Source organism: Phocoena sinus, chromosome X (assembly GCF_008692025.1).
Source record: "Phocoena sinus isolate mPhoSin1 chromosome X, mPhoSin1.pri, whole genome shotgun sequence".
NCBI lineage: Eukaryota > Metazoa > Chordata > Mammalia > Artiodactyla > Phocoenidae > Phocoena > Phocoena sinus.
This window is the reverse complement of record NC_045784.1, coordinates 43,164,381-43,183,533: the sequence shown is the minus strand read 5'-3', so window position 1 is coordinate 43,183,533 and position 19,153 is coordinate 43,164,381. Positions and strand designations below refer to the sequence as shown.

Genomic DNA, 19,153 nt, shown 5'->3' with positions numbered 1-19,153 from the left:
AGCTATGTATTTTCTTTTAATAACTGATTTTTCTGTGTCCTAGAAATTTTGCATGTAGTGTTTTTACTGTTTAGTTCTAAGTATTTCTAAAGTTCCTTTATTTCTTCCTTTACCCAGGGGTTATTTAGTGATGCTAGTTTCCAAAACTGGGGACCTTTTTTTTTTTTTTTTTTGGCCGTGCTGTGTGGGATATCAGTTTCCCAACCAATGATTGATCCCAGACCATGGTAGTGAAAGCCCAGAATCCTAACTAGTAGGCCACCAGGGAACTCCTGGGCCCTTTTTTTAAATTGCTTTTCATTATTGCTAATTTTATTGCATTGTGGCCAGAGAACATGGTTGATATTGATACTTTTGAATTCACTGAGGCTTTCTTTTTGCCCTAACAGGGTCTGTTTTTTGTAATTAAGTGTAAGCATAAAAGGAGTCTTCTCCATTTGTTAAGTGGAGGGTTATATAGGAATGTGTGTCATATATATGAAATTATATATCAAGCTTAAAAATGTATTGTTCAGGTCTCCTTAGGAGTATATGTGTTTATGGTAGGCATATATTCTTTGTTAATGAGTATATGTCCTTCTTTGTTTTTTGCGATCTGAAATTTCATTTTGTTAGTTATTAAGATGTCTCTCCCAGCTTTCTTTGGGCTTTTATTAGTCTGCTATATATTTTCTTCATCCTTTCATTTTCAACATCCCTGTGTGTGTGTGTGTGTGTGTGTGTGTGTACAGTTGGACCTTTTTTAAAAAAAACAAAATCCATTGAGGGTGGTGTTCTAAATGTTTTTTGTACTTACTATTATATTAAAACTTGACATCTCATTTCATCCTCCATTTACAGTATCTTTGTTTCTTTTTTCTACCATCATACTCATACCTTATTTTGTTTTGAGTCCTTTTTCTATTTCTTGTTCCTGTTTTATATTTTCTCCCTTATTGTACTTATTTAAAAGTCTTCATCTGTATGTCCCAGTATTTCTGCTTCAGATATTGTATGTCACCCAGTGTGGTAGCCAGTCTGATATAGCCCCCAATGAGCCCTGCCTCCTGATGTTCACATCCTGCGTGGTTCCCCTCCATGTTTTACTAGGGCCTAGTAAAACACATAGGCCTATGTGACCAAGAAAATACAACAAAAGTGACGGTATGCCATTTCTGAGGTTAAGTTATAATAGACATTGCAGTTCTGTCTTGGTTATGATCTCTTGCCTGCCTGCTGGGACCACGTGTTGTTTGGAGCCCCATGGAGAGGCTCACGTGGTGAAAAACTGAAGCCTCCTACCAATAGCTCTGTGAGTGGGCCACGTTAGTGTTGGGTCGTTCAGCCAAGTCATGCCTTCAGCTGACTGCAGTCCTGGCTGACAACTTGACTGAAACCTCAGAAGAGACCCTGAGCCAAAACCTCATGGCTAAGCTGCTCCCAGACTCCTGACCCTCAGAAACTGAGAAAATAAATATTTGTTGTTTTAAGCTAAGTTTGGGGGTGATTTGTTATACAGCAATAGATAACGAATACATCCAGTTTATTTTTCACTGGAGGTCATTATACTGCCCGGGTGTCTTGTTCTTTTGGCAGTGAGCTCATATTCCCCTGATGTGAGCAGCTGTTCTGGCTGGTAACTGTACTGAGGGAAGGCTGAAGGCCAGACTTGACTCTGGTTAATCACCTGGAGTCCAAGGGGTAAAGGGGTGTGAGGGGAGATGAGCCAAAGGGTGGAGAGTCCCAGGCACCACACAAGTAGAGCTCTTACTCCCATCTACGATCACACCACCCAACAATTCTGCTGGTAGGTTTCATCCTTAAACCCTAAGAGGGGGGGTCATCTCCCAGGTGTTACCACTAGCCCTGGTGTCTGGAGGGGGACAGTGGGGGAGTAATCACTCCTCTGGCTGCTCATTTCCTCCCCTCAGCAGGGTTCTTGATACCCTGATACTAGCCCCCCCACCAGACACCTGTACCAGTGGTTTGGATGATTTCTGCAATGAGGGGGCAGGCAAGGCAACATGGGGGAGAGGCACCAGCCAGAACTTAAATCTCTAACCTGTCCTGTATTTGTTGCCTCCAGCCATCTACCACTCAAAACACAGGTCAGTTAAAGATAACCTTCCATCTCCTCATAGGTCTTCATAGCTGTGCTAGTTTCTGGAACTCATGTTTCCCTCTGTAGTTTCTCCAGAGTAGTTTTTGGGCAAGGGAATCAGTGGCTTGTGCTGTCTGCCATCTTAGCAGGAACCAGAAGTCCCAAGTAACTTCGGAAACTAATAGAGATTTCTGTCCTTCAGGTTATCTGAGCCTCCTGTTCACAGAAAGGACTCCTCTGGCCTTCAGAGGTCCCAAGCTGCCATACACAGAATTGAGTTGTCTGACTTCTCAAATATCTACGCTCATAAATCACAGAATACACCCAGAGGGTGTCAGCTGGTTACTGACAAAGGGGACATTTCAGGTCCTCAGAGGGCCAGATTCTCCCATATCTTGGATGGCCCCTGGGGCCAGCGTGCCTGAGCCCCTTATCCGCACTTGTTAGACCCACAGTCTTGGAGACCCTAGGCACAGAATGGTCTTGTCCTGCCTCCGGTGACTGAGCCCTCATCTGAGGAGTGGTCAGCCTCCTGTCCAATACTGGGGGGTGATGGGAGCCTTTTAAGAGTTAACTCCAGCTTTATATGACATTGTTTTGGGAGAGACAGATGAGAGGATAGCTGCCCTCGTGCCCCTCACCTGTCAGTATTGCCTAGGGCAGCAACTTCTGGCCAGAACCTGGCACAGTGAGGCCACGACCTGAAGGACCCCAAGTTACTTCATCCATCATCTGCCATGTCTTCTGTGGAGGGACAACTCGGCCTGTGAGAGAATCTGCCTTCTGAGAAGGTAAGTGGGAAAAATGAACTTCTTTTGGATCATTATCCTCCACACAGGCAGGTGACTCCTTTTAGGGCCTGAGCTTTATCAGTGCTTGATTTGTTTGTCCACAGTAGTGGGATGGAGAAGGCAAATAAATGGTTTCTATTGTTGAAATGGTTAAGACAGGTATCCATGAGCTGGAAACCCAGTTTAGTGCTGACAGCCTGAGGCATGGCAAGGCCATAGTCCCTTAAGCTGTCCCCAGAGCAAGTGACGAGAATAGGAACCTTAGACCCCTGTCCAGGACCACTAGCATTAGTGCATAAGACTCACAGAGGAGGGGCTGGATCCTAGAAATGGTGACGTGTGGAATGCTAGAGGTAGCTGGCCCAATGTTTCTAAGTAGCCCATACTTCCCAGTCTTTGTAACGAATCTTGCCCTTTCTGAATCAGGAACTCTCTCTCCCATCCCTCATTCAAAGGGCCTGTCCTAAAAACTTACATTCACAGACATCATCCAGACCCTTACAGGCAGACAGATGTACGACAAAACAGCCTCAGGCCTCCTCAAGCAGTCCTCGACCTGGGCTCACCTTCTAGAACTGATTTCTCAGCATCCATTCTCCTGCCACTGGGGAAGCAGGAGCCGCCCTTTACCTGAAATGGGAAGTATTTCAGCTCCAGCAGGTAAAGAGGCCCTGGGGACTCCATCCACAACAAAAACCAGGGAGAAGGCAGAGAAATACACAGACCACAGTGACCTTCATGTGTGCAAAGTACAATTGTTAAAAACAAAACAACAAAAACAGAAAAAAGAGGCCGTGGTTGCCATGGGGCAGTACTGAAGCAGAGCCCCATACTCTCAGACCTGGGGAGAGAGGGCACTATGCTCCCACATGTCTAGGGCTGGCAGGCAGGGAGGTGGGGTCTCATGTGTAGGCCCTCTTGGCAAAGAACGGATATCTGGTGGGGCTGACAGTGGGCTGGAGGGAGTCTGATCAAGATGGGGCTGTGGCCTCGGCCCCCTCCTCTGAGTCCCACACCTCTGACTGCAGGTAATCAGCGAAGAGAGCCTTGGCCCGGCGTAGGACGCGCCCCAGGTGGTGTTTTCGCACGAGGCGGTCAAAGTGCATGGCCAGCTCGTTGTAATCCAGCCCGTTGCGCATGATATGGTCGCGGTGCTCCAGCAGGATGGCGAGGCACAGGAAAAGCATGAATGGGTTCCCTCGGCCAAACTCCTGGGGCGGGGGCAGGCCCAGTGGGGGTGGGGGTGGCAGGGACTTCCCAGGGTCTTGTGGGGAGCCCACCTCTGGCATCAAGGGGGATCCTGCAGCCATGTCACCAGTGGGAGAGGCGTCCTGGGTGGATGGCGGAGATGAAGACGATGGGGAATCAGGGTGGGAAGAGGAGGAAAGCAGTGGGTCTGAGGAGTTCAGCAAGGGCTCAGAGAGAGACTTGGAGCTGATGAGGGCAGCTGGGTGGGGCAGCTGGACCAGAAGGTCCCTCCTGGGGCCTGTGTTATCCCTGAGTTGCTGGAGGTCATCCAGACTGGCCTGTCTCAGGAGACGCCCTCCACCACCAGGCCCCTGGCTGGTGGTGGCCAAGTGGTCAACAGCATCTTCAAAAGCACCATCTCCTCCACCGGCGGGCCTCAGCATGTGCCTCTGCCGCACGGGCCGTCCCCTGTGGCCCCCAAAGCCAGTGTCTGCCACCAGGCTGGGGGGGCCCACGAGCTCTACCTCATGCTCGGGAGGGTCAGGGGGCAGTGAGCTCCAGGTGACCTCCAGCATGCGGAGAGCGTCGTCAAAGGCGAACTCGCGCTTGAGCTCGAGCAGCAGCCAGCGGTAACAGAAGAAGAGGTCGTCAGCACCGGCTTCCTGCAAGTACTGGTAGAAGTCAGGGTCGGCGTGTCGCAGCAGCAGCTTGAGGTGAGCGAACTTGGTGGCCATGGCGCGGCCATCAGGGTGGAAGTTCGCAGCCAGGCGCTTCATGATGCCACAAAAGCAGACAAAGGCATGGCCCTCGTGGTCCATGACGGCAAGGATGGGCGAGGCCAGGTCGCTCATGCCCTGGCAGTAGGACACCTGTGGGTGGGTAACGGCGTAAGTGGTGAGCAGGTCGTGCAGAGCCCGCAGGTGTGGGCCGTCCTCGGGCCCTGCGAAGTAGGGGTGGGCCCGGTCGGTACGCAGCACGTCCTTGAGGACCGTGCTGCGGATGAACTCCAGGTCCTCGGGGCTCACTCGCTGGGCCCACTCGCTCTTGAGCTGCTCATACTCGCGGCTCTTGCGTTTCATGTAGTCCATCCGCTCACGGCCTGTCAGCCCGTCTGGGTACACGTTCAGAAGGTACCTCCACACCACCTGGCCAGGGATGAAAGGGATGAGGCTGAGGGTCTACAGATGAGCTGCCACACCCTCGTGTGGATCCATCACCACCCAGCCACCCTGGGCCTCTGCCCTCCTTTGGAAAAGCCTGCCCCTCCTGAAGGTAAGCCTGCTGTGCTGGAATACTTCCACGCCATCCGCCGAGAGTGTGGCCCACCGCATGTGTCTCTTGAGCTATTCATGACTGCTGTGATGGATCCAATGAGTGACCAAGAAGGCTCACCTTTCGCAGGGAGGGCTCAACACCACCATGGTAGATCCGCAGGCGCAACTCCTCGGGGCGTGAGAGCTGGCCCTCGTGGTTCAGGTATGTGTGAAACTCCGCATCGCTTAGGGGAGGCTTGAAGGGCTTGACGTCTTCCCCATATGACCAGCTCAGCACCTGCTGGACCTTGGACAAGGTGCGGCCCACCTGTGAAGGAAGGAGGGAGGGAGGCCACCACTCAGCTGGGCAGGCCAGGGGCAGGTACCAACCGGCATGCTCGGAATCGGGGGTGCCAGGGATGCCCTGCCCTCCAATCACAGCTGGGCCCCGTGGCTCCCTGAAAGCACCTGAGAGAGGATGGACTGTGTGAAGGGAAGGGCAGCTGTCGTCAGCGATGACCGCTTCTCAGCCAGCAGCATGTCGGAGCCAATGACATCCTTGGGGCTGATTATGTCCCAGTCTTCCAGCAGCGGGCCTGGGCACACAGAATGACGCCGTATGAGAATGCGGATGAGAACCCCAGACCTCAGGGCCGGGTTCCTCTCCCTCCAAAGCCAGGCCACCCACAGGGCAATGAGCCACTCCACTCTCCCTTCCCATGTCATCCCAATCACGTAAAAAATAAAACCATGAATAATCCTCTTGTGGAAACTGTCTCACAGAATGGCTGAGCAGACTCTAATAGTAGTATTTTAATGATATAAGGTAATATTTATCAAGCACTTACTATGTGCCAGGCACTGTGACAGGGCTTAACGTCATTATAAACAATAAGAACGGTAGACAACACTTCCATACGGCTAAGTGCCAGGAAGCGTTCTGAGCCCTTTGCAAATATTAACTCATTTAATATTCACATCCATCCTCTAAGTTAGGCACTATTATTATCGCCACTCTATGTGGAAACATGCAGAGTCAGGACTAGAAGTTGCCCAAGGCCCCACAGCAAGTGGGTGAAAGAACCGAAATTTGAAGGCCAGGCCCAAAGCTCAAAAGCCCAAACTCTTTTAATCTTATATTCCTGCTAGTTTTCCTCCCACAATTGGTGTAGATTACCATTATCATTCTTATTTTGCAGACCATGACAAACAGCTTGGAACAGTTAGTAAGTGGCCAAGGAAATGGTAGGGCTGGGATGTGAATCTCATTTACCTTACTCCAGGGCCCAGATAAAGTTTAGCAAAAGTATTTGTAGAACAGGTATGCCATGCATGTTAGACAGAAGAAACAATGCTATGCTTGATATTACCCAATTCTGGCCCTTGGAACATCAGCAGAAGTCTGTCCCTTCTCTCTCTTCTTTACTCCCCCTTGCATCCTTTCTGCCCACCTCAAATGTCATGTGGCTGAACCAGCAGTGGCCACCTGAATAAGTTCGAGAGACTTAAGAGATGTCGGCCCTGGCGCCCCAGAGCTGCTAAGCTGACAACAGCAAAGACCAGTAGCTTTCAAACTCTATTATACGAAACAAATCAACTGGGATTTGTTCAAGCCATTGTCATTTGCAGGCAAATGCCGTCACTAAGCAACATTTCCATGAAGTCCACTGTACTTTCTCCCACAGAGCTGAGGGGGAAGCAAACCCTGGGCCACAAGTGGATGTCACTGCCTCTCCTTAGGTGTCCCATGGGGCACTGTAAACCTAAGGGGTCCAAAAGGGGAGCCCAAGATCCACTCTAGACATAACCTCCTCCTCCGCTCCTCATGTGAGTGAACAGTGTCTCTACCTGTTCAGTTGCTTAAGTCCCACACCTCACAGATGTCCTTGCCACCTCCCACTCTCTCAATTCCCAGGGCCAAACCATCGCCAAGCTCCATAGCTTCTGCATGCAGAACACACTTCAATTCCACCTCTTCTCTCAGCTCACACCACGCCTCTCACCTGAAACTGCCTCCCAACCAGTCCCTGCCTCCCCTTTGCCCCTCTGCACCCTCTCCCAACAGCTGCCAGAGTGGGCTTTCTAAAACATGAAAACACATAAAATAAAGAAGGTTGCACTACTCAACAGGTAAAATAAAGAAGGTCACACCAATGGTCTGAAATACCAAAGAGAGGAGCCCCTGTCAAGGCACAGAGCTAAAGCTTGATGATTTGAGAGGAAAGCAGAGAGACCTGGAGGACAAGTCCAGGAGACCTGACAATGCAAACCCTAAGAAATGCAGGAGGAGCAAAGGGGTCAGGTGGAGACAGAATTACCCAGATATGAAGGAAACTGTCCCTGAGATGAAGAAGTGGCTCGGCAGGTCTCAGGTAGGATGAATCAACGAACAGCACAGACCACGGGCTCCCCCAACTCTATTCGCCTGCTGGCGAAGTGCCCACATTCTAAGAATGAAGACAAATTCTTGCCAGCTTCCAAAGATGAAGAACAGGCTGCTTACAACTTAAAGAAGGTCCGATTGCCGATGGGCTTCTGTTCCACAACTCTGGAAGCAAGACAGTGGCTTGCAGCACCCACGGAGTACTGACAAGAGAGGCCTGAGATCCAAGGGTCCCACATCCAGCCAACCCAGTACGTATCCACCACGACTGAAGTTTCTGATCATTAGCATACATCTAACGCATGCACCTTACTGGAGGAGAACAAAGTTCTCTAAGAAATGACTACTGAATGACTACAAGGGCTCAAGGTGGGTGGGGGAAGGCAAAAGGGAGGGTAAATGGGGACAGGCCACAAGTTTTTAATATATACAGTTAAACATAAAATGACAAAGAGACTGTGACTGGGAGTTTGTAACATTGTTACGTTAGGATTCCTGAAACATAAGCGAGTGACTCTAAAGAAAAGATAATGATAGACTGGAATTCAAAAAGAGAAAAAATTACTGTTGGAGCAAAGCCCAGAAGTTAAGGGTTAGGGAGCAGGAGAAGGATGAGAATGAGAAGTGTTCCAAAGCTTCCATTTCACGGGCTACGGAGGGTGGGGGAGACCGGAGGGGAAAAGTGCTCAAAAGATTTCACTGTCAATTGTGTAAAAAAGCATAAATCCAGCTACGGAGATTTTGTGAGAGACATACTAAAACTAGGTGACAAAGAAAGGTTAAAAATTGAAGAAACATGAAGGTATACCTGGCAAACACAAGCAGAAAGCAAGAGCAGCCATGTGAATATCAGAAAAAGCACCGCTCAACACCAAAAACACGGGACTTCCCTGGTGGCGCAGGGGCTAAGACTCGGCGCTCCCAATGCAGGGGGCCCCAGTTTGATCCCTGGTCAGGGAACTAGATCCCACATGCAGGCCACAACTAAGAGTTCACATGCTGCAACTGAGGAGCCTGTGAGCCGCAACTAAGACTCGGTGCAACCAAATTAAAAAATAAATAAAGTGTATAACTCAGTGAGTTTAAAATAAAAGACAAAACACATGACAGGAAAAGAGAGATATTCTATATTCACTTTTAAAAGAAAGAAAGAACCTGTTAATAAAATGGACAAAGGATTTCTACAAGCCCAAACTCATCTAGTGGCAAAACCGGATCTGAACTGACGTGTGACTATATGTAGTCTTTTTTTTTAAATAAATTACTTTATTTATTTATTTTTGGCTGCGTTGGGTGTTCGTTGCTGTGCGTGGGCTATCTCTAGCTGTGGTGAGCACTCTTTGGTGCGGTGCGCGGGCTTCTCACTGCAGTGGCTTCTCTTGTTGCAGAGCATGGGCTCTAGGTGCGTGGGCTTCAGCAGTTGTGGCGCACGGGCTCAGTAGTTGTGGCACGTGGGCTTCAGTAGTTGTGGCTCATGGGCTTTAGGGCGCAGGCTCAGTAGTTGTGGTGCAAGGGCTTAGTTGCTCCGCGGCATGTGGGATCTTCCCAGACCAGGGCTCAAACCCGTGTCCCCTGCATTGGCGGGCAGATTCTTAACCACTGCACCATCAGGGAAACCCTATATCTGGTCTTTATGTAACTCACTAAGTGTGAATATGCACACACTTCTCTGAAGAAACATGCACGTTTCATTATGGTGTGCTGCCCCAGGCCCTTCTTGCAGTATTACACAATATGTACTATACATACTGCACCTCCTTACCATAAAATTGTCAAGCCTCCCAAATCCTAAATTATATATGTTGTGCAATGCCAATCAGTGATGTAGTGGGTTTTTTCCTGGAACTGGATAAAATTATTTTAAGGTTCATATGAAAGAATTCACATTTAAGAATAGTTAAGGGCTTCCCTGGTGGCGCAGTGGTTGAGAGTCCGCCTGCCGATGCAGGGGGCATGGGTTCGTGCCCCGGTCCGGGAAGATCCCACATGCCGCGGAGCGGCTGGGCCCGTGAGCCATGGCCGCTGAGCCTGCGCCTCCGGAGCCTGTGCTCCACAACGGGAGAGGCCCCAACAGTGAGAAGCCCGCGTACCGCAAAAAAAAAAAAAAAAAAAAAGAATAGTTAAGAAAAAGGAGAGCCCAAAAAAAAAGAATAGTGGGAGGAAGGCAATGCTTGCCTTATTAAAATGTATCAGAAAACCACTGTGATAAAAATATGGTGTTAGCATAGCATGAGACAAACAGAGCCAACTGGTGGAATTCAATATAGAAAGCCCAGAAATAAATCCAAGGACATATGGGAACTCAGTACATGACAAAAGTGGCATTTCAAATCAGTGTAGAAAAAGTGGTTATTTAATAAATGATGCTGACATACCTATTTGTCTGGAATTTTTTTTTTAAAGCTAGGTCTACTAATCACAATGCTGACAGAGATTTATGTGTAGAAAAGAAAATAATAAGCATATTAGAAGAAAATGTAAGAGAATATCTGTATAAGCTTGTGGATGGGGAGGATGTTCCAAAGTAAGGAGAAATTCAGAAATCATAAAGAAAAAGACAGATATATGTATAAGACTGCATACATATTTTAGTTTTTGATAGGATCAGAAAAGCACCATAAACAAAGCCATAAAACAAAAAGATAAGCTTGGAAAAAACTATCTGCAATACATATGACAGAAAGAGGATTCATATCACAAATGCACAGATTGGTTGATGGTCTAGGCTTGGTAATCTTCCAACTGTAGAGGTGACAGAAACTGACTTCTTCCCTGAAAGAGGGACTGGGCCATCTAAGTGGTCACAACATGCCTGTTGCTTTCACAGTCATGAACACGATCCCAAGAATTCCATTAATAATATTTGTAACAGCTCCATCGATTGGACACATACTTACCTTTTTTTTTTTTTTTTTTTGCAGTACGCGGGCCTCTCACTGTTGTGGCCTCTCCCGTTGCGGAGCACAGGCTCCAGACGCGCAGGCTGAGCAGCCATGGCTCACGGGCCCAGCCACTCCGCGGCATGTGGGATCTTCCCGGACCGGGGCATGAACCCGTGTCCCCTGCATCGGCAGGCGGACTCTCAACCACTGCACCACCAGGGAAGCCCTTACTTACCTATTAATGTATAGCATGATACCATTAATGTTAAACACATACCGTCTGTGTATATATACAAATATGAATACACTTACGTATCTCTATATGTAGATTAATTTGTCTGTGTGTATGTGTGTGTGAATAAATAAAGGACCTGTAAGGTTATACATCAAACTGATCAAAGTAGCTCCTGCAGGGCAAAAGGGTAGGGGAACAAGATTAGGCACAGTGGGGGCTTCCCTGGTGGTGCAGTGGTTAAGAATCCGCCTGACAATGCAGGAGACACAGGTTTGAGCCCTGGTCCAGGAAGATCCCACATGCCGCGGAGCAACTAAGCCCATGAACCACAACTACTGAGTCTGCACTCTAGAGCTTGCGAGCCACAACTACTGAGCCCGTGTGCCACAACTACTGAAGCCCGTGAGCCCAGAGCCCGTGCTCCCAACAAGAGAAGCCACCACAATGAGAAGCCCGCGCACTGCAACAAAGAGTAGCCCCTGCTTGCAGCAACCATAGAAAAGCCTGCGTGCAGCAACGAAGACCCAATGCAGCCAAAAATAAAATAAATAAAATAAATAAATTTTAAAAAAAAGATTAGGCACACTGGTTCCAGGAGACTTCAGCGTTATTTATAATAAGGAGAATGTATTTACTGGATAATTAAAGATTAGTTTCATTAGGGAATTCCCTGGCGGTCCGGTGGTTAGGACTCTGTGCTTTCACTGTGGAGGGCCTGGGTTCAGTCCCTGGTCGGGGAACTAAGATACCGCAAGCCACGTGGTGCAGCTAAAAAAAAAAAAAAATAGTTTCATTAAAAAATGCAACTCCATGGAATTCTCTGGCGGTCCACTGGTTAGGACTTGGCACTTTCACTGCCGTGGGCCCAGGTTCACTGGGTTCCATTCCTGGTCAGGGAACTAAGTAAGATCCTGCAAGCTGTGTGGCACAGCCCCCCCAAAAAAAGCAGCTCCAATCAAATTCCCATCAGGATTTTAATGAAATGATAAGCTAATTCTATTAAATGAAAAGAACAGTGGGACTTCCCTGGTGGTGCAGTGGTTAAGAATCCACCTGCCAGTGCAGGGGACATGGGTTCGAGCCCTGGTCTGGGAAGATTCCACATGCCACGGAGCAACTAAGCCTGTGCGCTACAACTACTGAGCCTGCGTGCCACAACTGCTGAAGCTCACGCACCCTAGAGCCCATGCTCTGCAACAAGAGAAGCCACCACAATGAGAAGCCCATGCACCACAATGAAGAGTAGCCCCCACTTGCCACAACTAGAGAAAGCCCGTGCGTAGCAACCAAGACCCAACGCATACAAAAAAAAAATAAATAATTTTTAAAAAAAGAACAGTAAGTGCGTGAGAATATTCAAGAAAAAATTTTAAAAGGAGAACATTAAAACATATCATAAAGCTACATGATTAAGACAACATAGAATTGGCTTAGGGTTGAACAAAGAGATCAGTGTAAGGGGATCAGGAATTCAGAAACAAACTCGTGTATTTGCAGGAGTTTGGGAAACAAGACAATGGTAGGAACAGAACTAACTCATCAGTAACTGGAAAGTTGATTCTCTTTAAAAAGATAACTTTTAAATGTCCTTTTGCCAAACTGATGGGTGTGTGTCTCTCTGTGTAATTTGCATTCCTCTCAGTTCTTGTGCAGTTGGGGTTTTCTTCACATGTTTATTAGTGGGGCAGATTTTATTTCTTTACTGAAATAGTGCTATTGTGTCTATTTTATAGGTGAGGAAATGGAGGCTTGGGGACTTAGCTAAGTGACTGACACATAGTAGCACATAGGGCTGCTCAGTGCAGAGGTTCCTGTGTTTCTGGCTACCTGTCTTTTCCCATTTGTCTCTCTGCCTGTCTCTGTCACTATCTTTCCCTCTGACTCTTGTTTCTCTCTCTCTCCCTCTGCCTATCTTTTTTTCTAGTTTCTTTTTCTTAACAAGCCCCACATTTTGTAGAGTTAAATGGTTAAAAGCAAGGACTCTGAAGACAGTTCAGCCACCACCTGGGTTCAAATCCTGCTCCTCCACTTACTGTCTGTGTCACATGGACAAGTCCTGTCCCCTCTATGAGCCTCAGTTTCCCCATTTATAACGTGGGGATAACGACTGTCCCTACCCTGTAGAATTGTTTTGACAATCCAATGAATAAACATTATGTGTGCAGAATGGCCCCAAGTGTTTGACACATGTTAGCTATTTATATGTTATTATGACATCAATAAAATGCCTCAGGACTTCCCTGGTGGCTCGGCAGTTAAGACTCTGTGCCCCCAATGCAGGGGACCCGGGTTCAATTCCTGGTCAGGGAACTAGATCCCACATGCATGCCACAACTAAGGAGCTGGCAAGCCGCAACTAAGGAGCCCGCGAGCCGCAACTAAGACCTGGCACAACCAAATAAATAAATAAATATTAAAAATAAATAAATAAAGTAAAATAAAATGCCTCAGTCACCCCAAATAGGCACTGTGAATTCCCCGAGGCTGGCAACCGTGTCTTCCACTCCACAACTTTTTATTTTAAAAAAATTTCAAATCTATGACAAAGTTAAAAGATGAATACATTGACCATCCACATGTCCTTCATCTAGCTCCCCCAACTGTTCACATTTTGCCACATTTGCTTCATCTTGCTCTCTCCATATATATATACATTTAAAATTTTTTTTTATTTTTTTAACATCTTTATTGGAGTATAATTGCTTTACAATGGTGTGTTAGTTTCTGCTTTATAACAAAGTGAATCAGTTATACATATACATATGTTCCCATATCTTTCCCCTCTTGCGTCTCCCTCCCTCCCACCCTCCCTATCCCACCCCTCTAGGTGGTCACAAAGCACTGAGCTGATCTCCCTGTGCTATGCAGCTGCTTCCCACTAGCTATCTGTTTTACGTTTGGTAGTGTGTATATGTCCATGCCACTCTCTCACTTTGTCACAGCTTATCCTTCCCCCTCCCCATATCCTCAAGTCCATGCTCTAGTAGGTCTGTGTCTTTATTCCCGTCTTACCCCTAGGTTCTTCATGACCTTTTTTTTCCCCTTAGATTCCATATATATGTGTTAGCATACGGTATTCGTTTTTCTCTTTCTGACTTACTTCACTCTGTATGACAGACTCTAGGTCCATCCACCTCACTACAAATAACTCAATTTCGTTTCTTTTTATGGCTGAGTAATATTCCATTGTATATTTTTTTGCTGAATTATTTGCAGATATCATGATGCTTTACCCCTTAATACTTAACTGTGTTTTTCCCGAGAACAAGGATATTTTCCTTCTATAACCATGATACCGTTACCATACCCAGGAACTTTAACACTGACACACTATTATTTTCTAATGTATGCTCCATAATCAAATTTTGGGGACTGTGTCTTAATTTATCTGTGGGCTCTCAGGGACCAGTACAGGTAAGACTAGGGGAACAAATATGAGAAGACTGGAAGTGGCTGAGAGATAAAAGGAACAAACAAATGAATATGAGTGCAGGGTGAGTGAATGAATAAATACAATTACCATGACTATAATCAGCATTGTTATATTTACAATATTATTATAACTGAAACATATAATACTCACTCCATGCTCTATTATTATATTGCATTATACAGTTATATATTACTACATTATATGCTATAATAAATGTGATCATTATTGTTATTAGAGATAATACTTTTTGAGCATTCACTATGCAGCCATGCACCTTTCCAGGTTTTTTTTTTTTTTTTTTTTTTTTTTTTTTTTTTTTTTTTTTTTTTATGCGTTACGCGGGCCTCTCACTGTTGTGGCCTCTCCCGTTGCGGAGGACAGGCTCCGGACGCGCAGGCTCAGCGGCCATGGCTCACGGGCCCAGCCGCTCCGCGGCATGTGGGATCTTCCCAGACCGGGACACGAACCCGCGTCCCCTGCATCGGCAGGCAGACTCCCAACCACTGCGCCACCAGGGAAGCCCCCTTTCCAGGTTTTTTACATGAATTTCCCTGTTTAATCATCATGATGGCCCTAAGATACCCTTATCTCTACTTTACAGATAAAGAAATTGAGGGCCAGTGGCCAAGCCAGGATTTGGACCCAGGATTCCTTGCTCCCTAGCCCACTGTGAGGGAGTGCATTGTGAGGAGTGGAGTCATCCCACGGGGAAAGGGGGGCATCCCAGAGCAGTGCCCGCGAGGCACCAGGTACTCACTATCCTCAGTGGGCCGAATATCTACACGCAACTGCAGGTAAGGTTTGGAGGCGGTGGCGAAGGCCGTGCTGAGGTCCCAGTCAGACAGGAGTGAGAGATAAGCTTCCTGCCCCAGTCGATCCCGGCCCAGGTAGCTGATACCAAAATTCTTCTTCCTGGACAGAGGAGACATGGCATCTTTCAGTGCCCCAGTGCCCTGGAGGCCTCAGGGACAGTTTCCAAAAGAAGCCGAGGAGGACAGATGGTTTTGAAAACAACTTCCTACTGTGTGCTGGGCACTGTGCTAAGGATTTCGGGCAGCCTGAGGTCAGATCGTTTTTTTCTATTTTGTTTCACAAACAGAAGCAGATACACACGGGCTTGTATCTGGAGAGCACATTGGGAACTGGTAACCTGGTCCCCTCTAGGGAGGGTAACAGAGTAGCTGAGGGACAGAAGTGGGAAGAAAGCAGCCTCGTGCATAAAAAAAAAAGCAATCTGTATGTTTGTTATATTTCACAACAAAAAATGTTTATGCACAAAAAGTCAAATAACAACTAAGAATTTGTTCTTCAGATACACCTGTGCAACTATGCAAAGAAGTATGTTGTGTGGTAACTATTGTAACCATGGAAACATCCTAAATACCCATCACTTTTGTATTATTTGAGTTTGTTACCATGTGCATTCGTCCAAAATAACAACGACAACAAAATAACCATCACATCTGCCTCATCTATCAGGTTGGCAAATTTTCCAATGTTTTCTAGTAGCCAGTGTTTGTGAGGGTGTGAGGGAAACAGGAATTTTATGGGCTGCTGGTGAGACCGTAAATTGGTAATACCTACCTGGAGAACATTTTGGAAACATCTGTTGAAGTTTTAAAAAAGCATACACCGTTTAACTCAGCAATATTACTCCTATGACTAGATTTCCCCAAATATTCCAAGATATGTATGTGGCTGTTTGTTCACTGTGGGATTATTTCAATAATAATAATAATAGTAATAATAACAAGAAAACAACCTCCCCCTTTACCAAACAACAACAAGAAAAATGCCAAACAACCGCTGTCGAGGTGGGTGGCCCAATGGCTTTCCCCAGCATCCCGTTACTCACCCATTCAAGTCAAAGGCTCGGATGAGGATGTGCTGTAACACATCGAGTGAGGTGATCTGGGGGTCCACAGCAAAAGAGCGAAACTCAGGTGGCAAGAAGCTCTCACATTTCTGGGGAGAGAAGACAGGGGTAGGCCATCAGGGGTCACATCATCATGCTGACATGGAGTGAGTAGCAGGGACCAGATCAAGGCGGGAGTTCTGAGCCATGGGGAGAACTGTTGTTTTTGCTCTGAATGGAGGGTGGGGGAGGCTTGGGAGGGTTCTGAGCAGAGGAGGGATGTGGTCTGACTCAGGATTTAACAGGATCCTTCTGGCTGCTCTGTGAACAGTCTGTGGGGGACAAAGGAGAAAGGAGTGTTCCAGTGAGGGGGCTACTGCAATAGTCCAGGCACCCAATCCTTCTTCTACATCCCCTCAATGATGGTTGCCTGGATCACCATGTCCAGTCTGGCCCTCACTAAACCAGTCCTCCGCGCTGCAACCAATCTAGCACATCTATCTACAATACTCCCCTGCTTAAATCTCTTCAAAGGGAACCCCAGGATCCCCAACAGGTGGGCCTATAGGACCCCAGCCAGCCTCTCTCCAGTTAGCTTTTTTTTTTTTTTTTTCAGTCAGCTTTTTTGAACTTTACACTCTGGTACTACCAAACTCCTGGAAGTTATACTCTGAATACATTCTGGCTCCAGGCCTTTGCTTATGCAGATCCCCCAGTCTGGTACGTCCTTCCCACTTTCTTCAGCTGGCTCACTCACAGCTCAGGCATCTTCTCTTTTCTGAACTCCCAAACCTCTACCTTTGAGCTTCCTCTATTACACTGAAGTGATCTGTTTACTTCTCACCAGAATCTACCCTCTTCTCATCACCACCAGTGCCACCACCCTAGTCTGAGCCACCATCACTGACTACCTGCTGGAACTACTGCAACAGCTTTCTTACTTAAGAGTACATGCCAAAGGCCCTTCACAATCTGCCCCTCTCTTACCTCTCCGATTCACCTCCTACCACTCTTCCCCTCACTCTCTGGGCTCCAGCAACATGGGAACCTAAGGGAACATGCCAAGCTCATCCCCACCTCCCAGCCTTTGCCCTTGCTGTTCCCTCTATCTAGAACACTTTTCCCCCCTGATATGCACATGCCTGACTCCTTTTTATTTGCGTCTCTGCTCCTTCAGTACCTCTCTGGGGATTTCCCTGTACGACCTTGGCTAAAGTAACTCCCTAGTTCCGAACCTTTTTCGTTATTTCCCCATGACATCTACCAGTGTCTGAAGCATCTCATTTACTGAGCTGTTTGTCTCCCCGACGAGTATGTCCGCTCATCCAGGGTGGGGACTTGCACAAAAGTGCACTCTCAACACATATGTTGACTGATGTCAGAGGCTCCTTTTCAGACAGCAACAGCCTCCCTCATTTCTCAAGGCCCCACTCAACTATTAAGGCCCCTCCTCCAGCCCTATAGCCCCTCCTCTCTACCCACAATCTCCACCCATCCATTCCAGAGGCCTCTACCTTTTCATTTGCAGTCCTCACGCCCCATGCCCTGCCCTCGCATTCCCAGGTCCAGCCTCTCCCCCACCCTCCACTCACGCCACCATCACTCTGCCCTCAAGCCTCGCCCCTCACGTAACACCCCAATTCTCAGGTCCCGCCCTCCAGCCTAGGACAGCCACCGCCTTCCCTTCCCCCGGGAGCTCGGGGCGGGCTGGACGACGGGCCGCCAGCCTCACCTTGACTCGGACCCGCACCACCTCTCGCTCTTCCTCCTCAGCTGCCGCTTGGGCTCCCCCACCAGGCGGGGGCGCTGCGGAGCCGGCCAAGTCCGAGGATCCAGAGGCCGTCGCCATCCCTCCACCACCCGCCTCCGGGTGACAGCTGACCGTTGCCCCCTACCCTTGCGCACACCCCAGAATGCGGGCGCCTGCGGCCCCACCTTGCGCCCGGGCGCAGGCGCAGAGGGCGCCACGGGACCCTACCCCCCCCACCACCTGGCACAGGGTGGAGGTCGCCTCTGCGCACGCGCACGGTGTGCTGTTGCCAGGAGCCCCGCCCCCCAAAGCCCGGCATTTTGCCTCACTTTAGCCAGTGTGCAGGCGCCTATTGAGGGCCCGCCCCGCCCTTGTCCTTGGTTTGGTTGTTTGGGCAGTTTGCTTCCGGGTTCACCTAGGTGCGTGTTAAAGTGACGACCTATTCAGGCGAGAGAAGTGGGCGGGGAAAGGAAGCTGCTGCGCGACGACGTCAAGCCTCCACATCCCGCCCCAAGTCGCCTCGCGTCTCAGCTTAGAGATGATGTCATCTATTTCAAACGCCTGTGATCGTCACTTCAAATGAATCCAATGAACGGAAGAATAATCCTTTTTCCAGAATCTTTTAAAAAATAGTTTACACGTTGTGAAAATTCATGGAGCTGTACATTTATGATTTTTGCAGTTTCTGCCCGCATGTTATACTTCAATAAGTAATTTACCCAAAAAAGCCATTTGTATGCTCTCTGGAGGTCCTAGCTTTTTAAAGTTTGCCTTTGTTTTCATTGAATCCTTACAACACGTTGAGATCGGTCCTGTTATTAAATGGTGTGTGTCCACCAAATACCAGCTGAATACTGGACATAGCTTAGACTCCTTTGAGAAACTTTATGCACCACAAAATGCAAAAAGGCATTCTCCTCACTTTACTGTATAACATCTATATGGTTTGGACAAAATACAGGCTGCCCTTACAAATGTAACTTCTCACAAAGGAGTCCTGTAAGTTACCTGGACTCCAGCCGTTGCTGCAGTATTGTATGGATGCTACCCTTAACGTTACCTTTTTAGAGAAGACTGCAATTCTAAAACACTTCTGTGGCACTGCTGGATTTTCTGATGGAAACAGGGAGTTTGAAAATCTGTTTCTCATTAAAATTACCATAGGGTGGAATGAGCAAAACATTAGCCTAGAGCTTGGAGTTTTATCCTGTAGGCCCTGGAGCACAGGTTTTAGATGGGGGTATGATGTGATCAGATGTCCCTGTCTTGGTTGTGGAGAGAGCCCCGGAAGGAAAGATACTGG

At 47.8% G+C, this 19,153-nt stretch overlaps 1 protein-coding gene across 1 annotated transcript; it reads right to left on the bottom strand.

The window, feature by feature from the left end:
- Nucleotides 1-3,606: 3,606 nt before the first annotated feature.
- On the bottom strand, nt 3,607-18,076 carry TBC1D25 (TBC1 domain family member 25). Its single transcript, XM_032620614.1, has 6 exons — nt 17,833-18,076; nt 16,101-16,210; nt 15,003-15,157; nt 5,781-5,908; nt 5,452-5,640; nt 3,607-5,204 (listed from the first exon to the last, which is right to left on the bottom strand). The coding sequence occupies exons 1-6, from the start codon at nt 17,947-17,949 to the stop codon at nt 3,843-3,845; spliced, it is 2,061 nt and encodes a 686-aa protein (XP_032476505.1). The 5' UTR covers nt 17,950-18,076; the 3' UTR covers nt 3,607-3,842.
- Nucleotides 18,077-19,153: the final 1,077 nt, after the last annotated feature.